This window comes from Rhinolophus sinicus, chromosome 13 (genome assembly GCF_057876585.1).
Source record: "Rhinolophus sinicus isolate RSI-liver-muscle chromosome 13, RSI-T2T, whole genome shotgun sequence".
NCBI classification, from domain to species: domain Eukaryota; kingdom Metazoa; phylum Chordata; class Mammalia; order Chiroptera; family Rhinolophidae; genus Rhinolophus; species Rhinolophus sinicus.
Genome location: NC_142513.1, coordinates 17,641,478 through 17,663,918, shown reverse-complemented (window position 1 = coordinate 17,663,918; position 22,441 = coordinate 17,641,478). Strand labels below are relative to the sequence as shown.

General features: G+C 45.4%; 1 protein-coding gene across 1 annotated transcript; it reads left to right on the top strand.

Moving 5' to 3' along the window:
* The first annotated feature begins 698 nt into the window (after positions 1-698).
* LOC109457385 (lipopolysaccharide-binding protein-like) lies at positions 699-22,004 on the top strand. Its single transcript, XM_019750245.3, has 15 exons — positions 699-901; positions 3,026-3,140; positions 4,322-4,450; positions 6,321-6,476; positions 7,077-7,140; positions 8,737-8,800; positions 10,945-11,036; positions 11,556-11,732; positions 13,152-13,211; positions 15,179-15,346; positions 16,567-16,640; positions 17,180-17,222; positions 19,035-19,098; positions 19,893-19,969; positions 21,613-22,004. Exons 1-15 carry the CDS (start codon positions 778-780, stop codon positions 21,655-21,657), a joined length of 1,452 nt encoding a protein of 483 aa, XP_019605804.3. The 5' UTR covers positions 699-777; the 3' UTR covers positions 21,658-22,004.
* Positions 22,005-22,441: the final 437 nt, after the last annotated feature.

The following is a 22,441-nucleotide window of genomic DNA, read 5'->3' as shown; positions in this document are numbered from 1 at the left end:
AGAATGTGATGCCATTAGAAACCGACCCCTCATCACCATCTTTCCTTATCAAGAAATACATTGATTTCTGCAGTCTCATTTTACATGGCTGTGTCGTAGTTTATTTAGCCAATGCCCTTTTGCCGGAACATTTTAGGCTGGGTCCCCCTCCTCCCTTACCTATTTCACACAGTGCAGCATTTGTACACTGACTTAATTATGTACTTAGGGTCAAGTTTCAGAGGTAGAATTGCTAGGTGACCAGGCGTGCAGGTGTTTAATGATTTGCCAAGTTGCCTTCCCGAAAATTTTACTATCAGCAAGGTTTGAGAAAGCCTGTTTTACCAAGGCGGGGTGGAGGTGGGGGTGGGGGTGGAGCTGGTTCTTTTTTAAATAAACAGTCAAGTACACAAAAGAGAGGATTTGAATGGCGCCAGACCTGGCTTTGACTCCCAGCTCTGCCACTTTCCAGGTGTGTGATCTTAAGTAAGTGACGTGCCCTCTCTGAGCCTCGGTTTCCTAGTCTGTAAAACCAGGCCTTCCTAGAAATGCACATGGGGTTTTTCTGTGGGAAAGGTGGAGGGATATTGTTACCTGGGGCCAGGCCAACCTGCCCTCTGACCCCGGAGCAGCAACAATGGGCTTCTAAGTCTGACCGGTGACTCACAGTGTCGCAAGCCAGTTCCAGTCCCTGTTCCTCCCCTTCCCGTCCTGATCCCAGGAACATGCCCCAGCCCTCAGTTCTCGGCTACTTAAGGGAGGCAGGCTGAGCCTGGCCCCCACCACTGGAAATCCAGGATGGGGGCCTCCACCAGAGCCCTGTCCCTTCTGCTGCTGGGACTACTGCTCGTGTCCTTCCCAGGAGCCCTGGGAACTAACCCCGGCCTGGTCGCCAGGATCACAAACAAGGGCCTGGAGTATGGTAAGAAGCTGTGGCCATTGGCTGGCCTGGCTGACCTGCTTGGCACCAGGCTGCTCTGGGTATGGCTGGGGCACTGACAGGGCAGTGTGGCCTTCTGTGGGGACAGAGTCCCAGAGAGCAGTTTCCAGGCTCTCGGCCTCATGTGGAAAGGTGCTGGCTCGGGTAGTAGATGGCTATCCGCTGTGACTAGTTGGCCATCAGCTGCTACCGGTTAGCCATTAGCCACTGATATAACTGCCGTGGCTGAGCTAGCAAGCACGGATTGCAGTTAGGACGTGAGGTTGGTTGGCAGAGAAGCAAACGGCAGATTGCGGATCATGTGGCTGGCTACTGCTTCCTGTGTCTCCAACCCAGCTGCCAGTGAGACTATAGTGGTATGAACCCCTTATCCATGGCTCCGTTGGTGTTCCTTTTTGGCCTCACCATATCCTGCATTCTTATGTGGGGAGCGGGACCAGAGTCCCCGCATGACACCTTCCCAGCCAGGCTTCCCCAGCTCAGACTCTGGCCTTGTCACCCAATCACTGTGCCACTTGGGCACTTACTTGTCTTAGCTGGGCTCCCACCAACCAACAGAGACAAGGATTTGGGTGCAAGTAGTTGATTTGGGAGATAACTCCAGAACACACCATAGGGGAAAGAGGACATGAGATGGGAAAGGGAAGGCAGCTGGGGGTGGGGAGTGTTATAAACCAGTTACCACCCAGTGACTAGAACAATTCCATTGGGAAAATTCTTGGTAAAGTTAGAAAATATATGCCTTAAAATTGAAAGTCAGAATGGTAGTAGTTACCTCCAGAGACCAGTGGAGACCGGGGAGGGGCATGAGGGAGTCTGCAGGGTGCCCGGAAGGCGCTACACCTAGGTCTGGGTGGTGGTTATGCGGGTATATAAAAAATTTTTAATTACCTAGTGACACCTAAAAATTAGTGCCCTTTAAGTACTTTATGTGTTATATCTCCATTTTAAAGAATGGGTGAAAATAAGACTATTTTCTAAAGATGCTGAAATAATACCTCAAAATTAATCCCCCCAGGGTATTTATACACCTCTCCCCACAGTAATTGATTGAGGGCTGCTCCTCATATTCGTGGAGGCTCGATTGCCTTATCTGTTAAATGGGGTAATAACATTCCCTTGGGTAAGGTTGTTGGGAGCCCAGATTGGCTGGGGCAGAGACAGGGAAATCAGGGAAGTCTTCCTGGAGGAGGTGAGGTAGAAAAGATAAATGGGAGTTAGCCAGATACAAGAGGGTAGCATTTGGGCAGAGAGAATGGCACATGCATTTGTTAGAGGGAGGAGTGCAAGTTAGAAAGACATGGAAGGGGAGGCTGCTTCGGTGTACACATGTCCTCCTTGAGGGCAGAATTCTGGCTCCCTCACATCTCAGAACAAACAGAAGTTCCTAGTAAATGCTGTTTACATTGAAACACTAAATGAAGCAAAATTTGCCTTTTGTTCCTTTCCACGTGTGAATGAACCATGTTTATTTAACTGATCCTCTAAGAGTTGGCCATTTGGTCCTTTACATATTTTTAATAATATAAACCCTGACTTGCTGTTCCTGGCATTTCCTGAGGGCCTGCTGTGTGTCAGGCTCCAAGCCAGGAGTGCTTTTGATCCTCACAGCCTCCTTTGTGCTCTGCAATGATTTCCTTTCATCTTCATGCACCGCAATGAGGAAAGTATTATTGCATTTTTACAGATAAAGTAAAGGTTGAGGACTTGCTCAAGGTCACCCATCTAGAAAGATTACCAAAGCAAAGGATTCTAGCCCCGAAATCCTTACAGTTTCTTCTGTGCAGGCTAGATGCCATGATGGGCAGGAAAGTGGACTGCCCACCCAAGCACACAGCCCTCCTCCCCTCATGGAGTAGCTGACACAGGCATCTGCGTCCTCATTCATAAAATGGCATGCACAGAATACCACCACATGCAATGAAGTGATGTCCTGAGTGTTTCTCACGCCCCCTGGTACACAGAAGGGCTCAATAATCCCTAACTGTAATGAATGCTAACAAGGAAGTCGGCCTTTCTCCCCAGAGCAGGTGGGAGCCACCAAAGGGATTCGAGGGGAGGTAGGCAGGCAGACCAGGTTGACTCCCAGCTTTTTCCTGCCCACAGCGGCCAGGGAGGGGCTGGTGGCCTTGCAGAGTGAGCTGCACAGAATCACACTGCCTGACTTCAGCGGGGACTTCAAGATCAGTCATGTTGGCCGTGGGCGCTATGAGTTCCACAGGTGAGGCTCCCTTCTGCTGGGGTCCTGAGGTGGCTGGGCAGGGGCGGAGGCCTGGCGAGGGAGGGAGAACCCTGGGATTGGATCAGGACCCCTCTGGGGCAGACTGTGAGATTGTTCCTCACAGAGTTCAGAGAGAAGTTCTGGGAGGGAATTGGGCTCCTCCATTCATTTATGCAGCACATATTAACAAAGACCGCCTAGCTGTGTGACCTGAGCCTCAGTTTCCTTATCTGTAAAATGGGGATGACAGTATTACCTCTTTTGAATTATAATCCAGGCTCTGATCTGACCACAGGATGTAGTCTGGAAGAGAAGATAGAACTTCAGCTTTAAATAGAGCAGCCCAACTGTTACAGCTGAGGTTTCTACACAAGGAAGGCTTCCCAGAGGGGGTGACATTTGAACTGAATCTTCAAAGGATCATTAGATACTAGCAACTGATGTTTTAAAAAGGCATGAAGCACTTTTTGAGGGACGGACAATGGAGGGAGGGCAATTCAGCCCACCGCTCATCACCACCCTCCATGCTCACTTTCCTTCCTTTCTTCCTTCCTTCCTTCCTTCCTTCCTTCCTTCCTTCCTTCCTTCCTTCCTTCCTTCCTTCCTTTATTCAGTCCATCAGCAAACATTTATTGAGCACCTACTATGAGCCAAGCAAATAAAATGGAACTGATGGCCCCACAATAGTGTATCATCTTGGTTTTCTACCCTGAGCTTTTTTTGTGTCTTTTCTCAAGCTGCCGTTGGCCTTCTCTGAACCTGATTGTGTCAAGGAAGGGGATGGCTGGGGGAAGGAGCTGCAAACACAGAAGGGGTGTTCATGTGCCTTACTCCAGATCCCACCCAGGATCATGAAATTCATGGACTCTGATCCTTGAGTGCGTGATTCTGGGCAAAAGCACCCTTTCCATGAGGTTCTATTTCTTCCTGGGTGAAAAGGGAACAAGAAGAGTGCTGACCTGCTCTGAGAGTCCTAAGTAGCACAATAAATGTAAAGTGTGTGAGAGGGCGTTGGATCAGTGCAGGGCACACAGTAGGCGCTCTGTAAGTGGGGGTAGCCAGATGCCTGCCTAAAGCAGCCCTGCTGGTCCAGTGCCCACAGGGAGAAGGTACAAAGGTGAGAGCAAGAGCCCAGTGGAGGCCAGGTCTGATGCCGCCACCCTCTGTGTCTCTCTCCCCAGCCTGAACATCCGTAGCTGTGAGCTGCTGGGCTCTGCTTTGACACTCCTTCCTGGCCAGGGCCTGAGTTTGTCCATCTCCGACTCCTTCATCTGGGTCGAGGGCAAGTGGAAGGTGCGCAAGTCATTCCTGTAAGTTGGCTCAGCTCCCACGCTCTCAGGGCCTTGGCCCATTCTTAGGGCCAATGAGGTCCTAGCCATGGTGGATGGAGGGAGCCAAAGCCCAGAGGTCGCCCGGGCCCAAGTCCTGGCTCTTGGACCAGTCTCTTCCAGTCTTCTTGCCGCTCTGATGAGGTTTGTGGGTGAGCTAAATGAGGTAACAGTGTGTCTTCTTGATTTGCTTCCCCCAGCAGCAGACCCCAAGGCAAGAATTCAAGTGCAAGTACTTTATCTGGGAAGTGATCTAAAGAGAAACATCCATAGGGGTGTGGGCAAGTGAGGCAGGAAGAGAAGGCATACACTCCTGAGAACCTCTGGAGACAATGTGGATGGAGCACACGTTTGGGTTACCCAAATACAGATGTGCAGCCCCATCTTCCTATTTGCTATGGGTCAAGGCAGCTCCCCAGACACTAACTCTCCAGCACTTTGAATTGTTCTCTGCCCTCCAAGGTCCTCGGATGGAAGGTGGATGTGTCTGCAAGGGCTGCCATAACAAAATATCACAGACTTGTGGTTTAAACAACAAAAACTGATTTTTCTCACACTTCTGGAGGCATGGGTCCAAGATTAAGGTGTCAGCATGTCTGGTTTCCTCTGAGTCCTCTCTCCGTGGCTTGCAGATGGCCACCCTCTTGCTGTGTCCTCACATGGTCATCCCTCTGTGTGCATGCACCCTGGGTGTGTCTCTGTGTCCTAATTCCTCTTCTCATAAGGACGCCAGTCAGATTAGAGTAGGGCCCACCCTAGTGGGTTCATTTAAACTTAATCACCTCTTTAAAAGCTGTCTCAAATATTGTCACATTCTGAGGTACTGGGGTTTAGGCTTTAAATATATGGATTTGGTGGGGGACCAATTCAGCCCATTATAGGAGAGGTGACAGTCTCTTTGGGGTGACCTGGCCGTATTTCCACTTTAGGCCTTCACTGTCCAATATAGTACATAGCTCCAAGCCATGTTTTCACTGAGTACTTGAAAATTGGCTGATACAAATTAAGATCTGCTGTAAGGGTGCAACCCCGGATTTGAAGATTTATCACATAAAAGAACATAAGAAATGTCATTAATAATTTGTACGTTGACTACAGGTTGCAGTGATAATATATACTATTAAAATTCATTTCACCTCTTTCTCTTTGCCTTTTTAAATGTGGTTCCTAGAAAATTTTAAATTACTTCTTTTTGCCCATGCCATCACAAGCACTGGGGGTTAAAATGTCAAAAGTTTTGTGAATCTGATGGGTGACAACTAGCATCATTGTGATTTTCATTTTAAATAATTCGTCATATGCCTATTGCAATCAAAGTTTCTGTTCCTATCTTTGATCTCTTTTTTTTTTCTTTTGGGTTTCTTTGTCCTTTCCTTATTCATTAGCGTAGGCTTATTCTTTGTATAGTAAGGAAATTAGCTCACATGCTAAGGAAATTAGTTTATATATTAACTCGTATGTTACAGAAATCAGCTCTTTGGCTCACTCATGAATTTTTTTTTTTTTTTTACTTTGTATATGGCATTTATTTTGTCCACTGAAGTATTAATTTTCTGTGCTGGCAAATGTATCAACTGTTTCCTTTATGTCTTCTGAGATTTGGGCCCTGCCTAGAAAGACCTTTTCCCATCCCTGACTATAAATAAGTGAACCCAAGTTTTCTTCTAGGTCTTTTAATGTCTTATTTGTAATAAATCTTTGCTTTGTAATAAATATTGTAATAATTTTTTGTAATTAAATGTTTGCTCCAACTCCACTTATTTGGGGGTGAGATTTGGGCTTCACATTTCCCCCCCAAATGGTGGCCGGCGCTAGTCTAAGAATCGGGCATTGCTTCTCTCATCTCCTCCAGGAAACTACAGGGCTCCTTTGACGTGCAGGTTAAGGGCATCACCATTTCGGTCAACCTCCTCTTGGGCAGCGAGCCTTCAGGGAGGCCCACTGCCACGGCCTCTAGCTGCAGCAGCCATATCCATGACGTAGACGTGGACTTTTCAGGAGATCTGGGGTAGGTCACCACTGGGACAGTAACCAGCTTGACCCCTGGTTGCAGCCTGAGGCCCAGCCAGCCAGAGACCTGGCCTCTGATAAACATAAGGGTCCATACAGAAGGGAAGGGCACTTGGAGATCATTCTTTAGGGGCCATTGCTGAGACTAACAGATGCAGATTCAAGCCAGAAGGGTGGGTGTGCCATTTCCACCAAAAAAAGAACTTCAGGGAACCATCATCAGGCGAAAGAAATTTGGCTGTTAGAGGAACACAAGGGCTTTTGGCCAAAGGAGAGTTTGTGAAAAATATGCAAGCCTTTAGGCAAGTCTCTTTGAGTCAAGTTTCCTTCATTAGAAAAATGTTGATTCTCAAGCCCCTCCCCCAAAGCTACTGAGTTTGCTTGGGGTGCAGCAGGGGACTAGGATGCCAGATGCCCTGAATTCAGTGAGTATGCTGGGAGCTGGGGCTCTGGGACATAGCAGGGTATCAGGATGTGGTGGGGAGGGCTCCCTTGGGGACCAGCCTAGCTGGAAGCCAGGGCTTGGCTCTCCCTGCTGTCCTGCCATCACTGCGTTCAGCGGCACACAGCTTACCATCTACTGTGCTTTTCTCTCCAGATGGCTGCTGAATCTCTTTCACAGCCAGATCGAGTCAAGATTCCGAAAAATGTTGGAGAGCAAGGTAAGAACGTCAGAACTTCTGGCATCCTCTGAGCCACTCAAAGGCTGGGCTCAAGTCCTTACTGACCTATGGCTCTGGATAGCCCTGGGGGTTGGCCCAAACAGACTTGGGCCCAAGACCCAGAAAGTATAGATAAATCATTTGCCAAAGGTCACAGAGTTTTGTGTGTGGCAAAGCTGGGAGCAAAAAGTAGGTCTCTGGACCCTGAGTCTGTCCAGCGAAGCTAAGAATGGTAAGATGCTTGACCAAGGGTAAAACATCAGGGACAAAACAGAGACTCCTGCCCCTCCCTCTACTTAGCCTTGCTCACTGACCTCCACTGCCCTGCATTCCACAAAGGCCAAAAAGGAAATCATCACTTCGGTGCCTGCAGAGACCAAGTAGGAAACTTGAGAAGTGCATGAACCAGGTAGAAACCCTGGTTCCTACCTGGGCAAGTTCATGATCACCTATCCTGGATGGGAAGGCAGCTATAGAATGTCAGTTTTTCCCATTTAAAAAAATGATGTGAAATCTCCAAATGTTGGAATCTCTGGCTTAAACAAAGAGGTTTTATGTTAACCCTCAGTTTTCCCAAACACTCACTTCCCAAAATCCCATTTCCTAGGTATCATACAAGTGAAAGTGAAGCTGCATCTGTAGCAGTGACTGCTTGGGAAGGGAGAAAATGATAAAGGGGGGAAAGGGAAAAAAACAAAACAGAGAGAGAGAGAGAGAGAGAGAGAGAGAGGAAGAGGAAGAAGAGGAAGAAGAGGAAGAAGAGGAAGAAGAGGAAGAAGAGGAAGAAGAGGAAGAAGAGGAAGAAGAGGAAGAAGAGGAAGAAGAGGAAGAAGAGGAAGAAGAGGAAGAAGAGGGAAAGGGAGGAGGAAGGGGAGGGGGAGGGGGAGAGGGAGGGGGGAGAGGGAGAGAAACCCCACCCCCACTGACCCCTACGTCTGGTCTGGCTTTGAGTGCCCCTGGTGGTTAAGTTAGGAATAGCAGGCAGATCCCACAGATTGGGTATGGCTAGCTGTATTCCATTCCTTTCCTTGTTCTGAGGTCCCCGGGGTCTAGCTGAGCTTTGCAAAACAAGCCAGCCTTCTTCTTGAGCACCCTGTTGCCATGTAGTAATGTTTCAGGGGAAACAGCAAACGTTGGTCAATCCGGCCAACCTGTGAAGTGATGGCATTTAAGAAGTATCTACATTAATTATACACTTAATTTGTGTGGCTATTTCTACTTACTGTCTAGTTCTGCTATTCAACTATAAATTCTGGGAGGCCAGGATCTCCCGAAGGAAAACGTCTTTAATGATGGGGCTTTCAGGCTTTCAGATGGGGCCTCCAGCCGATGTCCCCTCATCAGGCTGTGTAGGTGACTATGTCACTCAGATGTCCAGCCCTGGGATCGACTTTGGAAGGAAAAATTAGGCTCTATTAGGGTCCTACATAGTTTTGATTATTTCTGTTTCTTACCTGGTACATGATAAGTACTCACACATCTCTAGAATCAACGGATCAGTGAGCAAGAATGTGCCATAATGTGGCTGAAGCAATCAGCACGTGCCAGACCAAAGCCAGGGAACTCACTCAAGCTTTCGCTTCCCATTTTTTTCAGATTTGCGAAATGGTCCAGGAATCAGTGACCTCTGACCTACAGCCTTATCTTCAAACTCTGCCAGGTAGGGTGCCTCACCAACCTCAGAACAGTTTATTTCTATTAATTTTTATAAGCATATAGGTATGTACCGTATAAAACCTTAAATGGGACAAAGGTATAGAAAGTAAAAATTAAAAGTCCCTTTTTCTCTCCAAATTTTCTTCCAAGAAGTAACCTCTGTATTGAGTGTATTTTCCCAGATATTTTCTTTGCATATACAAATATACATATACATAAGCATATGAATATACATTAATATATGTATTCCTGTGTTCATGAATATATGTGTATATACATAATTATGAATATATATTCATCTATACATAGTACAGATATTGTTCTTTTGTAACTTGTATATGGTGGAGATCTTTCTATATCAGCACATAAAAATCGATCTGACGTTTTAAAACATTTTTGTGGAAATTAGTACATAGAGAAAAGTGTTTAAATCATAAGTGAACAGCTTAAAGAAGTTTCACAAACTGAACACACAGATACCAGCTACCAGATCGATATACAGACTATGACTGGCATTTCAGAGTCCCCTCATGTGTCCTTCTGTCACTACCTACCACTCAAGGGTAACTACCATCCCAACTTCTACCAGCAGAGGTTAATTTTGTGCTTTGTACATGAGTGGAACTTTGCTGTATTTAGAGTCTTTTATCAAAAGCAAAAGGCTTTTTTTGTTTAACTTTAAAATATAACTTCGATCTATATTGTTGCATATAGTGAATTCATTCATTCTCCTTGCTGTGTCGTATTCCACTGTGTTGATGTCCCTCTATTTCCATTCTACTTTTGAAGGCCATTTGGGTTGTTTCAGTTTTAGACCATTATGGGTAGTGCTGCAATGAATATTTTAGTACAACATGTATGCCTGTCTTTGGGTTATACCTAGGAGTGAAATTGCAGGCTCATGTGGTATACATAGGTTTATAGGTTTAGCATTATCAGATCCTGCCAAACAGTTTTTTATTTATTTATTTATTTATTTATTTATTTATTTATTTATTTATTTTTTAAAATTTATTGGGGTGATAATTGTTAGTAAAATTACATAGATATCAGGTGTACAATTCTGTATTACATCATCTATAAATCCCATTGTGTGTTCACCACCCAGAGTCAGTTCTCCTTCCATCACCATATATTTGATCCCCCTTACCCTCATCTCCCACCCCCCACCCCCCTTACCCTCTGGTAACCACTAAACTATTGTCTGTGTCTATGAGTTTCTAACAAATGAAAAACCAAACAGTTTTTCAAACGGGCAGCAACAGACCTCATTTTAATAGCAGTATAGCATTCCCTGTGGATATGTTATCATTTATTTAACAAGTCCCCAGCTGCTGGACATGTAGGTTTATTATTTGCTATTGCCGACATGGCGTAGGGGGCACCGTGCACAACCTCTTTGCCCTCACATGTAAGTGTACCCGTAGAACAATCCTCTACAAGAGGGGGCCCTGGATCTAGGGTGCACACGTAACGCTTGCAGGGATAGTCCCTGAAAAATTGTCTGAGGTGTTCTCTGATGCCATGGACCCCAGGTCCCCCCACTCACTTGTTGACATCCCCCTTCACTGGAAGCCCAGGGGGACACAGATGACCCAGTGCATGGGACATAAATCTCCTGTTCCTCCAGGACTTTGTGGGGAAGTGTCTGAAACCTCTGGACATGCCTGATCTTCCTGGTTATTTGGTTCGAGTTGATAGGAGGTTGGTTTCCCGAAGATCAAGGCCTCAGTTGTAAATTGGGGAGCCATAACATTGGTTGCAGATTTCTCCCCATTGTGTGGCTTCCTTGGCATGAAGCTCCAGGTGTGGACCAGCTGCCAAACCTGGGAGCCTCCAGCCCTCAGGATGTGTGTGTGTGTGTGTGTGTGTGTGTGTGTGTGTGTGTGTGTGTGTGTCTCCCTGGAACCCGCTCAGGCCCCAGGCTGAGCATACCCACCCCATGGCTAACCCACCAGTGGGAAAAGAGAACCCAGGTTGTCTCTTCCTTGGTGAAGCTCTTCTTTGCCCCAGGGCTGGGCTGGGTGGAAGGTCTTGAGGCAGAGGGGCAGGGGGCTCTAAAGAAAGTCACAGAAGTTTAGGTCAGTCAGAGCCCTTACCTCTTCTCTATCGCCTGGCTCCTAATTCTGCCTCTCCCCTGGTTCACAGTCACAACAGAGATTGACAGTTTTGCCGGCATTGATTACAGTTTAATGGAGGCCCCTCAGGCAACAGCCCAGATGCTGGACGTGATGTTGAAGGTGAGGCTTCTGGAGCAGGGGCTTGGGTGGGTCCAGCCCCAGTGTGGCATTTCCTCAGGTTCAGCCCTTCCTTGGGTTTCCCTGTCCCCCTGGCTTCAGATCTGTGCTCATCTCCTCTGTGCTTCCGGCTGTGTCCAGGGCAGGGCAATATGGAGTGGTGGGGTGTGTTCTCAGAGCCAGGATCCTCTCCCAAGGGTCCTACTACTCTTAGGCCTTGAAACTTCCCAGCCCCTCCTTCACCTTGTCCACCATGCAGGTGAAACCAGTCACAGCGGGCCCTAGGTAGTGTGGAGAGTCTGGCTGGTAGGTCTTGTGGGTTAATATTACCAAAGCTGGGGAGTCTTTTATGAAGGGATTCTGGACATGCAACCCAAAGGAAAACGTCTTTAATGGTGGCGTTTCAGGCAGTGTCTCTAGCCAGTGCCCCCTCATCAGACTATGTAGACAACTACCTAGCTCAGATGTCCAGCCCTGGGAGAGACTTTGAAAGTTCAAATGCATGTTATTTTCTCTCTCCAGGCTGAATTTTTTAACCATGATCACCGCTCCCCAGTTGCTTTCCTCGCTCCTGTCATGAGCCTTCCTGAGGAACACAACCGAATGGTCTACTTTGCCATCTCTGATTATGTCTTCAACACAGCCAGCCTAGTATATCACGAGGCAGGGTACCTGAACTTCTCCATCACAGATGACATGGTGAGATGGTGACAAAATAATGCTCACAGATGACTATGTAACCTGGCTTCCCTTCCTTATTTCCTTTCCATCCCATTTACATCAGCGAAATAGTAAATTATGGCAAAGAAAAAAAGATCAAGACTAGGAAAAATATAAGTTAGCACAATTTCCATTTTCACTTTGGCTGCCAGGAAACTCCAAGTTAAATTTTTTTTTCTCCCTTATTACAATTGTGGAAGACTTTTTAGCTTGCTTGTCTGTGTTTTATTCCCCACCCCCAAATCTAGATATGTTATTCTAATTCATATTTTCTCTCATCCTGATGGTTTTAGGAGGGTTTTTGTGTGTGTGGTGTGTTTTTTTTGTGTTTTTTTGTTGTTGTTTTTTTTGGTGAATGAGGCAGGATAATAGATACACTGATAAATGCATATAGTTACATAGAATAGGAAATAAAAGACCAAGTTAAAGGTAAAGGACAATTATGAAGATATTGGGCCCATAAATTGATTTTTTTCTCTTCAAATTACAAATTTGTCTGGGAGCTTTTTTATAGCCAAAACAGAAAATATACATAATTTAGTGATTCATGGTAAAAAGGAGAGACAAAGTCTTCCTAGTGTTTCCCTCTAAAACCACTCTCTCCAATGTGGCTTTGTATACTAAATTTTATAGTGGATCACATCTTTACTATTTCTCGTCTCTTTAACATTTCTGGGTTTCAGATGGTTACTTCCTGTAGCTCTTTGTAAAAGCTGAGACCTCATGAAGTATATCAGGATGGTGGGGGAAACACAGCATGGTCCAATTTGGATGATCCAGCATCCCCTGGTAATAAATTGGGGACCATCTGGTGGATGGGCAGAATGACTTACTGTCCTTGGAATTATTTCTCACACATGTACAGGCCTTTTCCTTCTATCATCATGTTTGATTCACCCATCACACCCATGGTGTAATCCTTTCTTTTAGTGGATGGGATCATACAATATGTTTTAGTGAGCATTCACTATATATGCTAGGCCTTGTGCTTAAATGCTTTGTACCCACTATCTCATTTAGCCCTCACAATGACCTGATAGGTGGCAACTATTATTATCCCCATTTTATAGGCGAGGAAGTTGAGACTCAGACAGGTAAAGGGACTGTCCCGAGACTACACAGTGACAAAGCCAGAAGCCAAACCTAGGTCTTTGTGACTGCAAATCTCACCCTGATGGACCCTCTGAGTTGGTCCCACGTGTCACCTGTGTCCCAAGGAGAACAGACAGGACCCGGGGACTCATGTATTCATGGTATAAGCAGGACAGGCATCTCGTCGCTGCCATGGTAACCCCGGATGGCTGAGAAGTTATAATCCTGAACATCCCACCTCCACCTCTTTAGACCTTCACCTCCAGCAGGAGCCCCCTAAAGCTTCACTGTGTCTGTTTGCTGCAGGTTCCACCCACCTCTACCATCCGACTGACCACCAAGTCCTTCCGCGCCTTCGTTCCCCGGGTAAGCCTTCCCTCGGCGCTCGGTAGGTGCAGGCTGAGCCCTCAGGGGTTTCCCTTAAAAACCTGTGCACTACTCTCAGCCTGACCAACAGTCTGGCAGCGAGGGCCCGCAGTGAAGGCCGGGATGCTGCAGCTTTTCATGCTTACTTCCCTTCAAAGCCCAAAGAACACAGGCCTAAGCCCTGTGTCATGTGGGATCATAGGTTGCCCAGTCTCTTATTGGTGATACCTGAGAATCCCAACGCCAACATGTCCCACAAAATGTGCCCTAATTAATAACGTCAATTAGAGAGGGCATAGTAGGGACCAGGCACTGTTCTTTTAATAAACTAAAAAATCATTTTTTGACGGATCATAAATTCTTGTGGTTCGACGTTCAAATAACATAAAAAGCTACAGAAAGGAAAGTCTGCTGTCGATTCCTGTCGCCTAACCACCCAGTTCCCTCCCATCCAGAGTCTACCAATATTATCAGAGTGTGTACATCCTTCTGGTAACATTCTATGTATATACAAACAAATTTGTTTGTCTTGCCTCCATTTTCCTCCACAGAGGGAGGGATATTAGCCACACCATTTTGTACCTTACATTTTTCCCTTTCTGTACTGGGAGACCAATCCATACAGGTAGATAAAGATCTTCCTCACTCTTTCTTTCCGTGGATGTGCGGTCCGCCATTGTATGCATTGACCAGTACTTGTTTAACCAGTTTCCCACGGAAGGACATTGAAGGTTGCTTCCAGTCTTTTGCTGCATCAGTGTTGCAGTGAATAACTTTGCAGGTCTGTCATGTGCAGCATCTCATTTAATCCCACAGAAATCGACCTGTCCTCTCCCCCACCTTCTGCGTGCCCCCAAAACACAGATCAGATAGGCTGTAGTGTTCAGCCTGCCTTTCAGAAGGCTTGATGATGGCTGGGAGAAATTATAACAGTGGGAAATGTTTAAACTTCAAGTTCTCCAATGCCTTGGCAACGTTCTTCCCTAAGGCGCCCCCTACAGGCACGTTTTCTCTCTAGCGCCCACAACAACCCAACCTTCCCCCACGTTGTTGGGCTGGCTTTGGAGGGCCTTGACCCCATCCTGGCTCCCACATCTCTTTTGTCCCAGGAAGAGGAGGAAACTCCCTCCCCACTTCCTGCTCACATCATCATCAACCTGGCAGAGAAGCAACTCAGCCTACCTTCTAAATAAAGCAGTTTGCCTCCTCAACTTTCTAAAAATTTTTTTTTTACAATAGGATGTAGATTTTATATTTGCATAACCAAAAGGCTTACGGGACTGTTTTTCTTTCACCAACTTCCCCCGCCCCCCGAAAAGGAACAGTCTTGCCCAAAATTAAATTCTGTACCTACCTCTAGTTAAACAAAAAATTGCGTGCACTTTCGTAATGGGGGGATATAGTTGTGTCATATTTCAAAAACATTGGCATCTGGTCCCTGTATATGCAATTAGCTGCCTATGATGAGGGTGTGAAGAAACAATAGTTCTCACCCATTCATTGCCCAGGGAAGGTGGGGAGTGAAAAAATTGCTCTGATCTCTCTGGAGGATAATTTGGCAATTCCTATCAAAAAGCTTTAAAAATATCCGTGCCCTTTGACACAGCAATTCCACTTCCAGGAATGTATCCCCCCCACACACACCCCAAATAATAGTCAAGGGCACACAGAGAGTGGGCATTATAATGACAAAACCTTGGAGACAACTTGAGGCCCAGTAGGATTAGATCAATGACAGTACTTATGCACAATGGAATACAATGCAGTCATGAAATAGATGATACAGACTCTGTATGTCTGACATGGAAAGATATCCAGTTATACCATTAAGAGAAAAAAGCACAGAGCATTTCGTGGACATCTAATCAACCAAAAAGCATTCTCAGCTTTATCTGACTCCCTCCAGGCTCTCCCAGCAAACCTGCATATATCCTGGTCTTGACATAATCTCCTCATTCTGTCCCCAGTTAGCCAGACAGTACCCCAACATGAACTTGGAGCTCCAGGGAGCAGTGGTCTCTGCCCCATTCCTGAACTTCAGCCCTGGGAATCTGTCCTTGGCCCCCCAGATGGAGATTGAGGCCTTTGTGCTCCTGCCAAGCTCCATCAAGGAGCCTGTCTTCCGGCTTCGTGTGGTAAGGTTCAAAGCCTTTGCCAATTCTGTTGTCTTTTCCTGTGTGCTTTCCCCCTAACTCACCACCTGGCTAATTCCTTAAGATCTCAACTTACATATCACTTCCTCAAAGAGGCCTTTCTTGATTGCCCATACCCCTGATCTACCTTAGACCCCTTGTCGTTTTTCTCTTGTAGCACCCTATTATTTTTCTTTATTGCATTTATTATAAAGATACTTATGTAGCTGTTTTCTGGTTTATATGTTGAATGTATGTATCTCTCACTGAGTCTGGACTACTAGGGGGAGGAAGGTATAGGGGGGTTTTAACCTGTTCTGCTCTGTATCTATTTCTGACCCCCAAAGACTGCATTTCCCAAGCTCCCTTGCACTCTGACTTCCAGCGAGGGCGGCCAATGGAAGGCCTTGTCAGGAGAATGGCGGGTGGGAGGAAGGAAGAAGCCAGAGTATATGTTCTTCTCTCTTTGTCTTGAACAGAGACTTGGGCAGTAAGTGTGTCTCCTCCATGGTGGCTCCCATAATCTCAACTCCTCCCTCTCTTCTTCTGGTCCTGGGAGGGAAGCATCTTCCTGCCTCTGCTGATCTCTGAGTTGCCTCTCCAATTTTTTTTTTTTTTGGCTTCTCAGCAATTTCCTGTATTAAATTCCCTCTGAGTTAAATATTGAGAGTGGCTTCTCTTTTCCCAATGGACCCTGTCTAACAGAGAGGAGATTCTGAGTCTTTGGGGGCTCCTGCTCACTGGATGGAGAATTTTGCTCTCTTGTTTAAGGTTTAAAACTCAAGAAGACAAATTTCCGGAAGGGTAATTGCTCCTAGATGCAATTTGATATTGTTATTGTTATGAAAAGTGTTGTTATCAATATATTTTAAATTAAACATAATCTATTATTATCACTACTGTGGCTGAATCTTGGCCCTGAGATACCTAGAAATGATCCCTATAGAGATCTCGGGGGATAGGCACTCTACGTCTTCTCTTGGTAGTCTGTTCAAAGTGTAATTGCTGTTGTAATCAACCATTTCAAGTAAACATGTTCAAATTCACATTCAAACATTTATCAAGCACCTACAGTGAGCTTCTGGGAGTCTATAGTCTAGTGGGCGAGACCCTGCTTTAACTCACTGAGAGCTATTTGTTTAGAGAAGACAGTCCTCAGTTACCCTTCTTGTACATGACAACCTCCCTCATTCAGACCTGTTTATTTCTACTGGTATTTCCAGGCCACTAATGTATCTGCCATGTTGACCTTCAACACCAACACCAGCAAAATCACTGGATTCCTGAAGCCAGAAGAGTAAGTCAGCCTTCTACCCACATGGGGTCACTCAACTGAGCCTGCTCTGTCTGGCACTGTAGCTGATTATCTGTAACTAGAGGTGCGGATGTGACGAGATCCTCCTGTCACGTTAGGGGCCCACCATTGGGGAGGGAAACTTAAATTTTACCCAAGTTGGTCCAATTCTTTTGCCTCACAGGCCCCATTTCCACAAACTTCCTTTCCACTTAATATCCATTACTTCCAAATTTCCACAGAATTTACTAACACCGCTTTTTCTTAACGTGTGAATTTTAGACATCAGCTATACTGACTTCCTGAGGTGACAGATAAAGATTGAGCTCTTTACACTACCCACCTCCCTTCTTCGAGTCTTCCCAATAAGATTATATCATTAGTTTTGGTTATTCAGCCATTTTTATCCCTCCCACCTCTACCCCACCCTTGGCCTTATGATATCTCAAGCCAGGGCCTCCTCTTTTCGGGGGACCCCCACGTGGCTTAGGTCTCCCATGGGAATACTGTCCACATCATGAATTTTCTCTGATTCATTATAGGGTACGATTGGAGCTGAAAGAATCTAAATTTGGAGTATTCAATGTAAGTTATTATTTTTGTTTATGAAATGATTTGGGTATTAAATAATTGAGATTGTTTACAAAGAAATACTATGGCTGTAGGAGAAAATAAAAAAGCAGAGAGCTGCTCTCTGCCCTAGAAAAGTGTACAAGCCCTCAAGGCCATAAAACATAGGACCAAGCAAAAGTTACATCCCAATGTAAGATCCTATATAAGTAAATCTTCTATTGGACAGAACTCTTTTAACTGCAAGGAATAGAAAGCCAACTGAAAATGTCTTAGGCAGACCAGAGGAATATATAGGGTCACATAATTAAAAAACAAAGAAAACTAAGGCTAAGGTTTCAGGCATAGCTGGATCCAGGTGCTCAAATTAGTGCATCAAAAATCTCTCTCCATCTCCCTATCTGCTTTCATCTATCTGTGTTGTCTTCATTCTCAGGCAGATTATTCCCATTGGTGAAAAAAAATAAAAACAAATATCCTGAAGCTTCTTTTTTTTTTTAACCTACAACATTACAAAAAAAAAAAAATTCCTGTTAGCTCTCATTGGATCAACCTTAGTCATGTGCCCATTCTTTAGCCAATCACTGTAGCCAGAGATTCAACAAGGCCTATCGGCCAAGGATGGGTTTCCTGGAGCCAGAATTTGCAACCCCCATCAATATGGACTGAGATCAGAAAGGACCGTTCCTCAGAGGAAAATAGGGACTCTGTTATTAAAACAAGAGGAATTGATTTCTGGGCAGACAAAACCAAGAGATGATTTCCACAAAGAGGAAAAAGTGGTGAAACAGATGGCCTCTTACTAAAAAAGGAAACAGAATGGGAAGATTGATGTGGGCTGAAGCAACCAGGGCAGATTTTTGAAAACAGGGAAGGTGGGCGACGGCAGCTGCTCCTCACAGGCTGAAGAAGAGGTGGAAAGACGTTAACTTGTAGCAGTTGTCTTCCTTTTTACCATCCCACAAATGCTGGCCTCCTCTGACTACCCTCACCCTGCTTTCCTCTTCCCAGATTTTTCCTAAAGTACTTATGAAGATGAAATAAGCATATAAGGTGTGGGGAGATACACTGCCCATAGGGACCCCCAAGGATGACTCCTTTCAGAGAATGAAAGATAAAGTGAATAATGACACACTAATATTGTATGTGTGTGGGGCATGTAAAAATGTTCTGTAAAGTAAAACATGCATATGTAAAGATTCGCCAAAAACAAAACAAAACATGGAATGTAAAAAGGCATTTGTCTATAGAAGGAGATAAATCTGGATTCAAATTCTGACCCTGCTGCCCAGTTTCTAGCAAGTCTCTTTCATTCTGTGGGCCTCAGTTTTTTTATCTGTGAAATGGGGACCACTAATATCAACATCAAGGGGTTATTGTGAAGGTTGAATCAGATATATATGTAATGCTCTAAACCTATACTTGTCACACAGAGAGTGTTAAAAATTGTGTTTTGTACTTTTAGTTTTGACTGAAAATTTTTTGTATTACCCAAGTAATTCAGGAAAACATTATCACTGTAAAAAATTTTTAAATTAAATTAAAAATAAGGCTAAGCCAAACTTTGATGTTCTTTCTAGAGAAAAGACAGTTGGGCATGTAGTCTGCCAAAATTTTTCAATCGTTCGCCTACATATAAGTGTGGATCTCAAAGTAGTTTCATCTTAGAAAATAGTAGCGTGATGTAGGTATCTATCTGAAATTTGCTTTTTTCAAGCCTTTTGCCATGTCAGCACATACAGAATCACCCCACCCCCAGGGTGGCTGTGTGGCCGTTTATTGGTGGGTGAGACAGCACATGTGGTCACCTCTCCTGTTCTCCACCAGGTGGAGCTGTTGGAGGCGTTGCTGAATTACTACATTCTCAACACCCTCTACCCGGAGGTCAATGGTAAGAATCACTGCCAGGTTTTCCAAGTCAAGAGTGGACACTGCTTTTTGAGGGAAAGAGAGGTGGACTTGGAATTGGGAAATAGGCCTTGCCTACCAGTCGTGAGACCTTGGGCAAGTCACTTCTCTCTGAGCTTCAGTGGCCTGTGGTGAGATGGAAGTGTTGAAGCCAACCTCATCTCCCTCCAGGACTTAATGAGGGTTGGGGACAGGGGCAGCATTTTGGAGCACAGGAAGCTTCCTCCAAAGAGAAGGAAGTGGCAAGTGAAAGACTAAGGACCAAGTTAATACAGAGGGCACAAGGCAGCCCACCTCTGAATTCACATTTCCAAGTCAATTGCCAACTCACTTGTCAAAAAAATAAAGCATAGAGACCTAAACCCTGTTTTCATGGGGCTTTACTTCATTTGGCTGCAATAGAAAGCAAGACGGGACGGAGGGCAGAGAGCAGATGCCCACGAGCTTCTTATCATGAGTGTATTCTCCCCTATACCTGCCACTCCTTTCACATAGCCTCATGGTGGAGAGCTAAGGCTCCTGTGGCAGCCTGCCTGGGTTCAAATCCCAGTTCTGCCACTTTCTAGCTGCGTGATCCAGGACGAGTTACATGGCCACTCTCTGCCTCAATTTCCTTATCTGCAAAATGACAATAATAATCATATCTGCCTCAGTCTTTGGTGATGATTAAATGAGAATATACTCTGTGTAGAGTTTGCAGAGATGACTTCTTTTTAACTTTGTCTATAATTGCTATTTATTAACAAAGCTCTCTCACTGTTGTGCTTCAACCTCCAGATAAGTTGACAAAAGGCTTCCCCCTCCCTCTGCTAAAGAATATTCAGCTCTACGACCCTGTTCTCCAGATCCACAAGGTCAGTGGGTTCAGGGGGCTCTGAGGAATTGGGGAGAGGGATTTGTTATTAGGTGGGTGCAAAAGTAACTGCAGTTTTTGTAATTATTTTTAACCTTTTAAACTGCAATTACTTTTGCACCAACCTAAAACCTTTCCAGTTAGGAAGCCATAACTCAGTGGGTGGGAACCAGCCCAGTCCTGCAGCTGCGAAAGCCTGGGCAGGAGTGGGATGCTCCTGGCATGTCTGGATGCCAGGAAGCCATCCACATGTCCTTCAGAAGTGGGACCTCTATTGGAGTAGGAGGTAGTTAACACAGTCTGTGCCACACTGCCTTCCAACCCTCATCATGGGTGACCTGCACATGGGTGACCAATCGTAGACATTTCAGACTCTGAAAGCCATTTGTAAGTTTTTAAATGTTCTTCTAAATTCTTAAGTGGAAGTGCTTCATTTTATATATATATATATGTTAGACCCATTGCCCCACCACACCCACAATTTGAATTTTGGTGTACTTCCTTCAGTCTTTTTTGTTTTCTCTAAGTATTTGAACAAAGTCATTTGTTTTGGATAGGTGTATTGTCTGTGCACATCCCTGTTTATTTTCTTTTTTCTTTTTGTTGCAATCTAGTTCCACCCCTACCCCCAAATTAAGCACTGTCCCATCCATCAGATGGGCCACAGTTTACTTAACTGTTTTAATACCAAGGAATATGTCTGATTCTGCATCTCCGCTATTCTGACCGAGCATTTTATGGTCCATCCATGCCCTACAGTTCCGGTTATCCTTCTAGAATAGCATCCGTAAGGTGGGATGACTGCTTTGGTGGGTTTGGGAACCTTAAAGGAGATGCTGCGTTGTGACTAGTCCATCATCGACATATAGCAAATAACAGCAGAGTGGTCAGGAACATTGAAACACTGATCAACTGTTATATTTGGGAAACAAATATCCAAAGGCCTTTCGGACCCAGGGATACTCAACATTCAACTACTGTTGAGTGTTTATAATGAGTCAGACAGATCATTATTCAAAGCAAAGCCTGAGTGACAATTCACACAGCTGGCCTCAGTTTTCTCCTCTGTAAAATGGGGTGTAGCCCAATCCTCACTGGGCTCTTATGAAGGTGAGAGGCCAAGTATGAAAGCTTCTAGCTCATTTGGCTCATGGAAAGTCATTAGAAGATTTATTGTATGCTATATAGTTATTAGAATTTTGATATCAATGCCATCCATTTGCTTGACCCCCAAAAGCATGGGGTGGGTCACTGTGGGAAATCATAGGACTTTGCCTTGAGTTCAGAATTGCCGCCCATTTGGGTAATGGAAACTTACAAGGAGGTAGGAGCGGAAACCCCAGCTGCTCACAATTTTGTATTTTTCGCGAAGAGAATTTAGGTGACACAAAGGACATTTATGAGGCCTGCCAGGAAGAAGCAGCTTGGGAAAGGACAGATAAATCACCACCTTAGAGAAGGTAGCTGGCAAAAGCTGTGCTTTATGGAGACTTCGGGGACAGAAGCACACTCGCAATTTACGCACTGGCCTGGTTTCTGGCAGAGTTTGTGTTTCTCCAGACATGAGCCTCCCTTTAAATCAGAGATGCATCTTTTTGGAGTAGAGGATGCTTTTACCATCCTGTCCTATCTTGTTTCTCCTAGGACTTCCTGTTCTTGGGTGCCAACGTCCAGTACATGAGAGTTTGAGGGCCAGGAGAAAGACAGGGCTTGGAAGCCACAGCTGGATCAGCAAGTTGCATTTCCAGATGTACAGGATATTCCTGGAGATTCTGGGAGGATGAAGACTTCTGTTGTCAGCTCTGGGGGCAAGGTCTGCATCACCCCTATCCCCACACTCCTCCTCTCTGGGAGGTGAACCCACACCGTCCCTGATTCTGAACTTTACTTTCTCCACCAAAACAGACCATTCTCCCCACTGGCCTGTACGATCTTTAAGGCTGGGCGCCATCTTTTTTATTCACCACCTGATGCCTGTGCCTAGCAGAGTGCTGGCACATAATAAGTCCTCAATAAATATTTATTGAATGGTTCAATGAAGGAATCACCTGGTACTCTAGCCAAACCTCCCTACCTCCCACCGTCCTTGGCCAGCTCCATCTGTGGTCTCCAATAGTCCACCTTGACCATCGTCCCCTTTATCATCAGCCACTGTCATCTGGACCTCAATGAGAGAATTCTGCTCCCCAGTCAGCCCTGGACCTGGCACTGGTGCCCTCTCTCTAAGGAGCTTGTCCTTCTCAGTTCACGAGCTCACTTCAGTACGGGCCCCCTCCCTCACTTCTTGCCAGGGGCAGACTCCAGAGCCGGTGAGTCTCCCAAAGCAAACACTCAGCCTCCTGCTGCTCTCCTCATTGAAATGGGTGTAAATTAGGGGGATGTGGATCCATCTAAGTCTTTGGTCCGACCCAAATATAAAACTCAGCCAACTGTCGTTTGTGAGTCCCAAGCCTAGTGGAAGAGGCCATGATTT